At 50.5% G+C, this 11,883-nt stretch overlaps 1 protein-coding gene across 2 annotated transcripts; it reads left to right on the forward strand.

The window, feature by feature from the left end:
• Nucleotides 1-52: 52 nt before the first annotated feature.
• TMEM59L (transmembrane protein 59 like) lies at nucleotides 53-6,409 on the forward strand. 2 transcript variants are annotated; one of them, XM_066350305.1, is made up of 8 exons: nucleotides 53-296; nucleotides 1,420-1,576; nucleotides 1,658-1,761; nucleotides 3,452-3,607; nucleotides 4,537-4,639; nucleotides 5,167-5,284; nucleotides 5,376-5,493; nucleotides 5,756-6,409. In XM_066350305.1, exons 1-8 carry the CDS (start codon nucleotides 135-137, stop codon nucleotides 5,882-5,884), a joined length of 1,047 nt encoding a protein of 348 aa, XP_066206402.1. In that variant the 5' UTR covers nucleotides 53-134; the 3' UTR covers nucleotides 5,885-6,409. The 2 variants fall into 2 exon arrangements, with proteins under 2 accessions (XP_066206402.1, XP_066206410.1); XM_066350313.1 differs by having other exon boundaries at nucleotides 3,455-3,607.
• The last annotated feature ends 5,474 nt before the right edge of the window (nucleotides 6,410-11,883 follow it).

Below are 11,883 nucleotides of genomic sequence, written 5' to 3' on the forward strand. Positions count from 1 at the left end.
CCCCCCTTCCCAGGCTGCCTCGCTCGGGTGACGTCATCGACCCAGTCGCCGCCGCCGCCGCCGCCGCCGCCGCCGCATCCTCCACGCCTGCGGGAATCGGGGTCCCGCGCCCCTCGCGCCTGGCCAGTCAGTCCATGGCTCCGATGGCGCTGCTGCCGTTCCTGCTGCTGTTGCTGCAGCCTCCGCCCGCCACAGCCGCGCCGCCGGCCCGCGACCCCTTCGCTCTGCAACTCGGGGACACGCAGAACTGCCAGCTGCGGTGCCGCGACCGCCACCCTAGCCCGCAGCCCTCGCAGGTGACCGTAGAGGCGCTGACCGGAAGACCCGCGATCTCCCGATGTAGGAGGAGTTGGGGATGCAGGTCCCATGGTTGGGAGCCGGAGACAGGTTCCTATGAAGGGGAAGGGGTTGGAAATGGGGGGTGTCTCTCCCATAGGGTTGGGTCCTTCTGGCGGGGGAAGGGCTGGGGTTTCTTGAATGGGTGCAAGTGCAGGCACCCGGGTCCCCCGATGGGTTGGGAGTGATTCTGCCTTGGGGAAGCGGCAAGGAGTCCCTGCGATAGGGGAAGGTATTGAGATGTGGGTCGTTCCAATGAATGCGGGTTACGGGGCGGGGGCGGGGCGGGAATCTCTGAGCAGGAGTCGGGTAGGGAGAGTACGGAGAATCCTAAAGCCACCTAGCCTGCTCTGGTTACACTAAGCTGCGCAAAGAGCGCAAAGACACTGGGGTGCCCAACCCCCACTTCCCTCTAGCCAGGCAGTCCCCTCCTCCTCACCCACCTTCCTTGCCCACCCAAGCGACTTTCATATACTCCTCCTTCCACCCACTCAGAGCTACCAGCCCTCCCTGTATCCTCACCGCCCAGTCAAGCTGGATCCCAATCCTTCCAGGCGTGAAGGGTGATAAAACCTCCTCTGCCTGTAGTCAGTTGGTTGGACCGTGGTCTCCATATGCCAAGGCTGCGGATGGATCCTGGTGAGGGCATATACAAGAATCAACCAATGAATGCTAAATGGAGCAACAGATCGCTGCCTCTCTTTCTCTCTATTCTCCCTCTCTAAAAATCAATAAATAAAAACTAAAAAGAAAAACAACTTCCTCTAAGTCCCCCCCCCCCTTCTTTCTCAGGCCTGAGAATTCCCCTCCATCTCGTCCTTCCTACCTGGAGCCTTTAGGGGGCCGATTTCCCTCCATATTCCCCGGTTTTCTGAAACCAGCGTCCTCCAATGTCTATCTTCCTTCTCAAGCTTCCCTTCCACTCTGTCCTCCTCAGAGCTAAGAGGCCCCACTAATATTCTTAGCTTTATCTTAATATCCCTCGATTTTTCTACAAAATCTTCTACCTACTCCCCTGAGTGCTTCCAGCGCCCACCTCCCCCTGTCCCTCCATCTGGCCTGAGCCCTGTGTACCCCTCCTAGGAGGAGCTGGAGCAGGAGGACCCCTCCAAGTTCCATAATGAATATGACAGGGCCATCTTCATCAGTGCTTGTGAACGAGGCTGCCGCCTCTTCTCTATCTGCCAGTTTGTGGCCAGGAGCTCCAAACCCAATGCCACTCAAGCTGAGTGTGAAGCAGGTGAGGGCTGGCTGGGTGGGCCAGGGTGGGGAGGGGAGGCCTGGGAAAGCTGCCCCCTGTCACCTTCTCCTACCCCTGCAGCCTGTGTGGAGGCCTATGTGAAGGAGATGGAACAGCAGGCCTGCAGGGAGGGCTGCTGGAGCCAGAACCCTGAAGTGGAGCCCAAACCAGAATCCAAGCAGAAGGTAAGTGTCCTCCCTCCTGCTGCTCTGGGCTCATACCCCTTTCTTTATACCCTCCCAAAATCTACACTCATGACCAGAATCTCCCAGGCTCTCCAGTTCATTCTGGGCCTACTGTGTATCCTTGATTAAGAATGTCACATCTCAAACCTCAGTTTTCATCTCTGTGATATACCTCCTCTCCCCCCAGCCCACCACCTTGCTGGAAGTATTTGTCTTGGTCCAGGCCTGACCACAGCCAGTCCCAAATTCCCTGTGCCACCCAGGGGCACCAGGGACAGAATCATGCCCAAGGAACCCAAGGTCACACAATTAGAGCTGTGCAGAGGTGGCATCTAAAGCCAATGCCACCAGGGCTTATAACCACCCCTCAACTAACTCATCTTCAGTGCCACCAGAGTTCACTTTATTGAGCACCGTCTGCATGCCAGGTGCTAGTCTAAGCATTTTTCTTATGGTAAACAGGAAACCACTGTCTTCTGGGGAACTCAGAACTGAGGTTCAGGGAGAAGCAATCTTCCAAGCACATACATACTGACCTCCCTCCTTCACCACCCTGGGAAGAAGTAATATCTGCTCACCTGTTAATAACTGTTCATGTATAGTCATGAGTGAGTCTGCGCAATGTGGCATCACAAGAAACTGAGGCACAGGAAATAATTCATCATAGTCAGAGACTCATGAGCTAAGATTCCACAGAAAGCCCTTTTTCCCCTTCCCCTATTTTCCTCTAGCCTGCCAGTCTTTCACTGTTCATAAAAGCACAGAGCACTATCATTCCTTCCTATTCTAAGATCTCTCCTGATGCCATCAAAAGAAGAAGAATAATGATGGCAAAACTTTTAATAATACCAGGTATTACATATTAAGCACTTGCGCTGTGCCATTATCTAGTTGAAATCTTCTAGGCAGTTGCTCAGTGGTTAGAGCGACGGCCTTGCATATGGACATCCTGGGTTCGATTCTCGATCAGGGCATACAGGAGAAGTGACTATCAGCCTCTCCCCTCCTCCCTTTCCCCTTCCTATCCTTCTTCCTCTCCCACAGTCAGTAGCTCAGGGCACTGAGGATAGCTCTGTTGGAGTGCATCAGCCTCAGGCACTAAAAATAGCGTGGTACTGGGTACTCAAGCATCTCGGATCCCAGATGGGATTGCTAGGTGGATCCCGGTCAGGTCTCATGTGGCCGTCTGCCTCACTATCTCCCCTCTTCATACTTAAAAAAGAAGAAAGAGAAAGAAAGAAAGAAAGAAAGAAAGAAAGAAAGAAAGAAAGAAAGAAAGAAAGAAAGAAAGAAGGGAGGGAGGGAGGGAGGGAGGGAGGGAGGGAGGGAGGGAGGGAGGGAGGGGAAGGAGGGAGGGAGGGAGGGAGGGAGGGAGGGAGGGAGGAAGGAAGGAAGGAAGGAAGGAAGGAAGGAAGGAAGGAAGGAAGGAAGGAAGGAAGAAAGAAAAAGAAAGATCTTGTAGCAACCCCAACAGGGAATCAAATCATTCCATTCTAGGGCTCAGAGAGGGCAATCCATTTCCCTGGGGCACTTAGCCAGCCAAATGCTGCAATGGTCTGTGTTTCTCCTATGAAGTCCTACTGCCCCAAACCACTCAGTGAATTCCAATCACTATGGAATCGCCCAGGTCCCTTCCCATTGGTCAGTGCCCTACCTTAGTCACATTTCATGCCTTGGGCTTCCCCTTCAGCAGAAAAAGGTCCTGGAAGCTCAGAGTGGGGCTCTTTCACTTCTCAACCTATTTTCCACTCTCTGCAATGACATTGTCAACTCGGCCCAAGGCTTCGTCTCCTCCACCTGGACATACTACCTGCAGACTGACAATGGGAAGGTGGTGGTGTTCCAGGTGAGGGCATGGTAGGGGCCACACCACAGTGGTAGGTGGGTGGTTAAGGTAACAAGGTGGGATACATTAATTCTTGGCTCATGGGATGCAAGGTCTATAGGTGGTCATGCAAACTTCAGGTACAGCTGCATCTAGGGGTTAAGTGTTTCACTTTACCATTTGATTCTGCTTTCCTTTGTGGTAGCTTTATTTCCAGGCAAGCACTTTACTCATGATAGCAGGTTGGATGCCTAAGGCTCAAAATCACAACTTCTCTGGAGTGTTAATTAAGCGGGAATTTACTCTAATTGGCCCTGGCTGCCATGTGACCACCTCTCAGCCAATCCCTGTGATTCTGTTGGCTTGGTCTCCAGGGGTCCCCAAACTATGGCCCGCAGGCTGCATGCGGCCCCCTGAGGCCATTTATCCGGCCTCCGCGGAACTTCCGGAAGGGACACCTCTTTCACTGGTTGTCAGTGAGAGGAGCATAGTTCCCATTGAAATACTGGTCAGTTTGTTGATTTAAATTTACTTGTTCTTTATTTTAAATATTGTATTTGTTCCCGTTTTGTTTTTTTACTTTAAAATAAGATATGTGCAGTGTGCATAGGGATTTGTTCATAGTTTTTTTTTATAGTCCGGCCCTCCAACAGTCTGAGGGACAGTGAACTGGCCCCCTGTGTAAAAAGTTTGGGGACCCCTGGTCTAGACCATGTTCTTCCTTCAGGAGTTGGAGGTGGGATCAAGACAAATTGAGGGGTCCACAATAGCAGGAAACAACATCTCTGACATCACAGCCCCAGAGGAGATTGTCCTTCCGGCACTTGGAGGGACTAGGTGACAGCTGGGCATGGGACAGTATAGCCATGTGGGGCACAGAGAGGTGCTTCCCAGAACCAAGGTGATGCCTTCCTAAAGGGCTTCTCTGTGTTGTCTTTTTCTTGGTCCAGACCCAGCCTGTGGTAGAGAACCTAGGGCATGAGGGGTCTCATCTACAGCGAGTGCAGGTGACCTGGCGGGGATCTCATCCTGAGGCCTTGAAGGTGCATGTAGGTAAGGTCTAAGCCTAGATTAATGTTCCTTACACGGGTAGCTCCACTGCCATAAGGAATCCTTCTGGGCCTGACCCGTGGTGGCACAGTGGGATAATGCATTGACCTGGAACACTGAGGTTGCCGGTTTGAAACCCTGGGCTTGCCTGGTCAAGGCACATATGGGAGTTGATGCTCCCTGCTCCTCCCCCTTCTCTCTCTCTCCCTCTTTCCCTCTCTCTCTCTCCTCTTTGAAAATTGAATAAAGTCTTAAAAAAAAAAGAATCCTTCTGAAAAATGAACCCTCTAAGACTGGGATTTCTGTCTCAACCCCTGGAGTTCTGTGGTCTGTCTCCCAGGGTTCTGTGGTCCATCTCCCAGGGTTCCCTGGTCTGTTTCCTAGGGTTTCATGGTCCATCTGCCAGGGTTCTGATCTAATCCAAGGATCCATGACCCATTACCCCAGGTCCTGGTTTCCTTTCTCCTCTCTGGCTACTGTGGTCTCTAGGGAAAAGCTTGGTAACCCCTGAAGAGCAACCTGTTTCTCAGACCCTTTAGGACCTTTGGACAAAGTGAGGAAGGCTAAGATTCGAGTCAAGACCATCAGTAAGGCCAAGGTGGAATCTGAGGAGCTGCAGGACAATGACTTCCTCAGTTGCATGTCCCGGTGCGTAGCAGAATCCTGGGGGTGGGGTGGGGTTGGGACAGGAAGGGAGGATTTCATGAGAGTCACTAAGTGTACCTGCCGGGTTGGGCAGGCGCTTGGGACTTCCTCGCTGGATCCTGGCCTGCTGTCTCTTCCTCTCTGTGCTGGTGATGTTGTGGCTCAGCTGCTCTACCCTGGTGACTGCTCCTGGCCAGCACCTCAAGTTCCAGGTGGGTGGGGCTAGTGGGAAGACCTGGAGGAGGTGTGGGAAAAGGATGCTTTCTAGTTCTGGATAGAGGCTACTCCCTCTCCATGGAGGCAGGGCCTCTGACTTCTGTGTGATGTTAAGCAAGGTTCTTCACTCCCCTGTGACATGGGGGGGAAGAATGCCTGTCCCCCCACCCTCAGTCAGAGTGATTTGAGATCAGGGGTAGGGAGGAGCCTACCAGGGTGGGGGCTCAGTAGCCTGCCCTCCCTCCTCTTTCTTTGTAGCCCTTGACTCTGGAACAACACAAGGGCTTCATGGTAGAGCCAGACTGGCACCTGTACCCTCCCCCATTGCACACCTTTGGGGACAGCTCCCCACCCTACAAGCTGAAGTTGGACCTGACCAAGCTGTAGGCCTCCCTTGGTCCGAACACTGCCAAGGGTAGGGGCTCCTCCCTCCTCACTATCCTGCACCCAGGGGTCCAGGCCAGGGTGGGACGATCCTTGGGCTCCTGTACCTCCAAATCCTTCTCTCTCCCTAGTCCCATTCTTTACCCCTCTGGGTCCTGGGGTTACCATGTCACCACTGGGGGGCAGGATCTGGCCTTTATTCCTCCATGGGCCTCCTTTCCCTGGAGCATGCTACTTTTTGTCTTCTATTGTGTAGTTTCATGAGTATTTGAACCCAAGTTCTGTGCCCCCTTCCTCCTTCCTCCTCTCTCCCCTGGAGGCAGATATGTTTCTGAGGCCTCAGAAACCTTGTTCTAAGGCTCCTCCCTTTTCCCTCCTCACCTCTGGATATCCACCATCATGGGATGAGGACCTTTTGGGAGGAAGCTGTGGGCAGCTTAATTCTGGCAAGGTGGACAGTTGAGCCTGCGATTGCAACATGGGGGTTTGGAGGAATAAACCGTGTATATAAAAGATGTCTTGGATTAAGCCTGCTTCTGTTTTCTTTCCATTGGCCCTTGGAAGGGTGGACTGAATATGGCCATGACCTCTGCTTGCCAGGCCCTTTCTGAGATGGAGGAAGTCCTGGGAACTCCCTGTGACTCGTGGGACCCTGGAGGTTGATCCACTTGGGCTCTCTGCCATCCATTAGAGTCAGCTATGGCAGTGGGAAGGGGGTGGACAAGACCAGCAGGAAATGGGAAGAAGGAGTGAGAAGTTGATGTTTCGCATGTCCCTCCCTACATCCCCCAACGCAATGCCATAGCTCCACCAAATGAGTCTTCAGCCTGGGTGTGGTTACAGCTCCCCACTGTTGCTTGTCCTGCATACTGCACCACCTATGTCAGTTATTCAAACTTGTCCAAACTTTTGCAAAGGGTTCCTTTATTGCAGCGCTCCTGAATCATCCATTTTCTGTGGCTCCTGTTGCTGCCAACACCCTGCCTGATACCATGAGCATCAGGATTTAATATGTAGGCAATTTAGGCCCCCAGGTGTCATTCTGGACCTGGCTTGTGGTTTCATGGCCACCCATGGGAACATTGCCAGAAAATAAGACCTGGACAGACATGATAAGTAGAGGCAGGCCAGCCTTGCCCAGTTTTGTGATGACAAAACATTCTTTCTGCACTACTCCCAGCCATATGGTGTTATGGAGCCCTTGCAATATGGCTATTTGACTGGAGAACTGTATTTTTCATTTTCTTCAGTTTGAGTTGTGTACATTTAAGGGTTTTCCTCTATTTTGTGTGTGTGTGTGTGTGTGTGTGTGTGTGTGTGTGTGTGTGTGTGACAGAGACAGAGAGAGGGACAGATAGAGACAGGCAAACAGGAAGGAAAAGAGATGAGAAGCATCAATTCTTCGTTGCTGCTCCTAGTTGTTCATTGATTGCTTTCTCATATGTGCCTTGACTGGGGAGCTACAGCAGAACGAGTTGAACCCTTGCTCAAGCCAGTGACCTTGGGCTCAAGCCATTGACCTTTGGGCACAAGTCAGTGACCATGGAGTCATTTCTATGATCTCACATTCAAGCCAGTGACCCTGCGCTCAAGCTGGTAAGCCCGGGCTCAAGCTGGGTGAGCCTGCACTCAAGCTAGCGAACTCAGGATTTCGAACCTGGGTCCTCTGCTTCCCAGTCCAATGCTCTAACCACTGCCTGGTCAGGCTAGTGTATTAATTCTTAAAGCCCTGGTGACTAGCCCAGGGCTGGGCCAAGAGTGAATGCCTCATAGGTATGAAATGATTAACGCTAGATGGTGAGGGAAGAAACCATGAGTGCTATGGACGTGTGGAGACGAAAGCAGAGTCCCTTCCAAAAAGGTGAGAAGTGATGGCTGCCTTGAAGAGGTGGCAGCTGACTTGGGCTGTGAGGGATGAATAGAATATGGAGAAAAGTGAGGGTGTCTCAGGTACAGGAGTGTGTGTTGAGGTGTGTGTGTGTTCCAAGAAAAGAAATCCCTGCTCACATCCCCTGCCCTTCTGAAGGCTTCGCTGGGGGACAGGCTCAAGTGCCACATAAGGCCCTTGGGCTCCTTCTGGAGTCACAGGAGAGAGAGGGCCATTTGCCTCTATCTGGGATTTCTTTCAGGATTGGGAGCGAGCAAAGATGACCTTGTGGAGGAGCCCTGACTCACCACAGCTATCTAAAGCCTCAATTTTCTCTGCTCTCCTAGCTCTGTGAGGCATCTGGGAAACTGACCCCTCTTGGTGCTTCTACCACCTTCCTCCTGCATCTGATGCAGACTTGGATGGTGAGTGGTGATTGGCATTATGGCAATAGGCAGGAGTGTCCATGTGTCCTCATAGCATAGGGTTGCCATGACAGCTGACTGTCCTGTTTTCCTGGTGACAAGTCTGAGTTCTGGGCCCTGGAAGGTAATCTGCTGAGTAAGGGAAGGAGGCAGTGAAGTGTTCCTGTGATACTCCCTCAACACCTGAAGGAATGAATGGGAAGTCATTCCTTTCCCTTCCGTGTGTATGGGGAAAGCACAGGCCAGGCCCCCACTGGTGGCTGTGCAGGTCCCTGCTCAGGGCCAGTCATGAGCCTTTTGAGGTAGCTAAGGCCTCCAGGGGTTCTGTGTCATGTGACTCTGCCACTACCTACTTCACACCAGTCCTGCCACTCTAGATGGCTCCTGGCACTCTCCCTCCTCAGGGTCCTCACATAGGCTATTCCCTCTGCCTGTAAGGCTCTACTTTCTTCCTGGCTAACTCCTTGGCTTGAATGTCCCTCCCTGCCCTCCTGGCTCAGCCCAGGCCCCCTAAGTCACTATGCCCCAATTCAGGCCTCTATTATGTTGACAGTTATGTTATTGCTTTTTTGCTTGTGTGATGATTGGTTTAATAAATGTTCCCTCTGCCAGATGTGATGCACTAGCAGTCTCAGTCACAGCTGTGTCCCACACTGCAGGATGCTGCTTTCAATACATCTTTGTCGACACTCTCTCTCCTTGCTCCAAGCCTTGCTTATGTCACCCCAGCCAATGTAGTTTCTTGTCTCTGTCCCTCAGGCTCTTTCTGGAACTAGATTTGGAGCCTACACATTACTTCCACCTGAAATGTTCTGGAACATTCTGGGCCCTTCCACAATGTTCTGGAATGTTTTGGAACTTAATAAAATATCCTGTACCCTGATTTTATTAAAGCTGGACATCAGCCTGACCAGGCAGTGGCACAGTGGATAGAGCGTCGGACTGGGATGCGGAGGACCCAGGTTCGAGACCCCAAGGTCGCCAGCTTGAGCGTGGGCTCATCTGGTTTGAGCAAAGCTCACCAGCTTGAGCCCAAGGTCACTGGCTCGAGCAAGGGGTTACTCGGTCTGCTGAAGGCCCGTGGTCAAGGCACATATGAGAAAGCAATCAATGTACAACTAAGGTGTCACAACGAAAAACTAATGATTGATGCTTCTCATCTCTCTCTGTCCCTGTCTATCCCTCTCTCTGACTCTCTCTGTCTCTGTAAGAAACAAAAACAAAAACAAAAAACCTTTTTTTTTTTAAAAAAAAAGCTGGACATCACCTCCTCAAAGAGGCGGTCCCTAATCTATGGCTAAAGCAGTCCTTCCCCTTTTGGTCCCTCTTAGCCCGTTGCCTTCATGGCAATTATCACCATCAGGAAAGGCCTTGGTCATTGATTGGTTTGTGTGTCTGAGGTTTGTCTTTCCCATTGGAATATACATTCCAGACTATTCTGGAACATGAGGGCAGGAATCTTACCTGGCATGCTTATAGCCCAGCACCGGGTACTTAGAAGGTAAGTATGTGTTGACTGAATGAAGAGAAGCAACAGGAGATCAGGAGGGAGTGGTTAGCTCCAGGATAGGACAGCTCTGGGCCTTTGGCAAGATACTTACTCTGAGCCTCTGGGCCTTTCTTTTTAATTTTAAGAGGTATAATTTACAAACAGCAACATGCACTTGTTCTCTCTCTCTCTCTCTCTCTCTCTCTCTCTCTCTTTCTGTGTGTGTGTGTGTGAGTGACAGAGACAGAAAGAGGGACAGATAGGAACAGACAGGAAGGGAGAGAAATGAGAAGCATCAATTCTTCGTTTTAGCACCTTAATTGTTCATTGATTGCTTTCTCATGTGTGCCTTGACCGGGGGTTTCAGCAGACTGAGTGACCCCCTTGCTCAAGCCAGCAACCTTGGACTCAAGCCAGTGACCCTTGCTGAAACCAGATGAGCCTGTGCTCAAGCCAGCGACCTCGAGATTTTGAACCTGGGTCCTCTGCATCCCAGTCCGATACTCTATCCACTGCGCCAACACCTGGTCAGGCAACATGCACTCATTTATACTGTACAGAACCATGAATGTTTACATTCCTGTGACCAACATAAAGAGCACCGGCAGCCATTGGGTGCTTCCTCATGTCCCCTTTCAATTGGTCATTCCCCAGAAGTGGTTCCAGATCTTACCTCTATCATCTTGGCTCCATCTGACTTGTTTTATTTTTTTTATTCAATAAATCAGGCCCTGACTGGGTGGATCAGTGGGTAGAGCATTGTCCTGGCACTCTGAGGTTGTGGTTGGATCCCTGTTCAGGGGCACATACGAGAAGCAACCAATGAGTACACAACTACTTGGAACAATTAAGCAGAATAGCAAGTTGATTCTTCTCTCTCTCTCACATCAATGGAAAAAATAATAATAATCACTGTCCAGGTAGCTCAGTTGGTTAAAACATCCTACCAATAAGCCTAAGGTTATGGGTTCCATTCCCTTTTGGGGTGCATACAACAGTCAACCAATCAATGTGTAAGTGGGTGGAGCAGTAGGTTAAAGTTTCTCTCTGCCCCCTTCCTCTCTCTCTCTAAAATAAATAAATAAAGCCTTGGTCAGTTAGCTCAGTTGATAAGAGTGTTGTCCCAAAACACTAAGCTTACGGGTTTAATTCCTGGTCAGGGCACATTCAGGAAGCAACCAACGAATGGACAACTAAGTGGAACAACAAATAACTGCTTCTCTCTCTCCCTTTGCCTTCTTTTCTCTGTCTCTCTAAAATCAATGAATGAATAAATAAATAAAAATTAACATGAGTCAGCTTTAATGAGGCAAAATATACATTCAATAATGCAACCATTTTTTTAAAATTTTTATTTATTTATTTATTTTTTTTTTACAGAGACAGAGAGTGAGTCAGAGAGAGGGATAGACAGGGACAAACAGGAACGGAGAGAGATGAGAAGCATCAATCATTAGTTTTTCATTGCGCATTGCAACACCTTAGTTGTTCATTGATTGCTCTCACATGTGCCTTGACCGCGGGCCTTCAGCAGACCGAGTAACCCCTTGCTGGAGCCAGCGACCCTGGGTTCAAGCTGGTGGGTTTTTTCCTCAAACCAGATGAGCCCGCACTCAAGCTGGCGACCTCGGGGTCCCGAACCCCAGTCCACTGCATTGCAGTCCAATGCTCTATCCACTGCGCCACCACCTGGTCAGGCAATAATGCAACCATTTTAAGTGCTCAATAAGTTTTGACAGATGTAAACCCCTCTGTTGCCCCATAATCAAGAAATAGAACATTTCCATCACTCCAAGACCCCATGCTTCATGGTGGTCAATGCCTTTCCTCTCTGATTATCCATATCCGTGGCCCTTGTCCCAACCTGTGATCTGTCTGTGAACTTTCACATAAAGGAATCATACAGTGTTCTCTTCATGACTGTTTCTCTCACTCAATGTCAGTGAGATCCACCTGTGGGATGCATGTAGCAGGGGTTTGTTCTTTTTCCTTGCTGACTAGTATTCCACTGTGTGAATATGTCACTGTTTGTTTATACATCAACCTGTTGGTGGACCCTTAATATGTTTCCAGTTTAGGGCTTTTATGACCATTTGTGTTTATGTCTTTTTTTTTTTTTTTTTTTTGTATTTTTCTGAAGCTGGAAACGGGGAGAGACAGTCAGACTCCCGCATGAGCCCGACCGGGATCCACCCAGTACACCCACCAGGGGGCGATGCTC

This window comes from Saccopteryx leptura, chromosome 1 (genome assembly GCF_036850995.1).
Source record: "Saccopteryx leptura isolate mSacLep1 chromosome 1, mSacLep1_pri_phased_curated, whole genome shotgun sequence".
Lineage (NCBI taxonomy): Eukaryota > Metazoa > Chordata > Mammalia > Chiroptera > Emballonuridae > Saccopteryx > Saccopteryx leptura.

Coding starts and splice junctions, on each gene's coding strand:
- TMEM59L (XM_066350305.1), top strand. CDS start 135: ATGGCTCCGATGGCGCTGCTGCCGTTCCTGCTGCTGTTGCTGCAGCCT. Junction 1,762..3,451: donor AACCAGAATCCAAGCAGAAG/GTAAGTGTCCTC, acceptor CTTCCCCTTCAG/CAGAAAAAGGTCCTGGAAGC. Junction 5,494..5,755: donor GCCAGCACCTCAAGTTCCAG/GTGGGTGGGGCT, acceptor CTTTCTTTGTAG/CCCTTGACTCTGGAACAACA.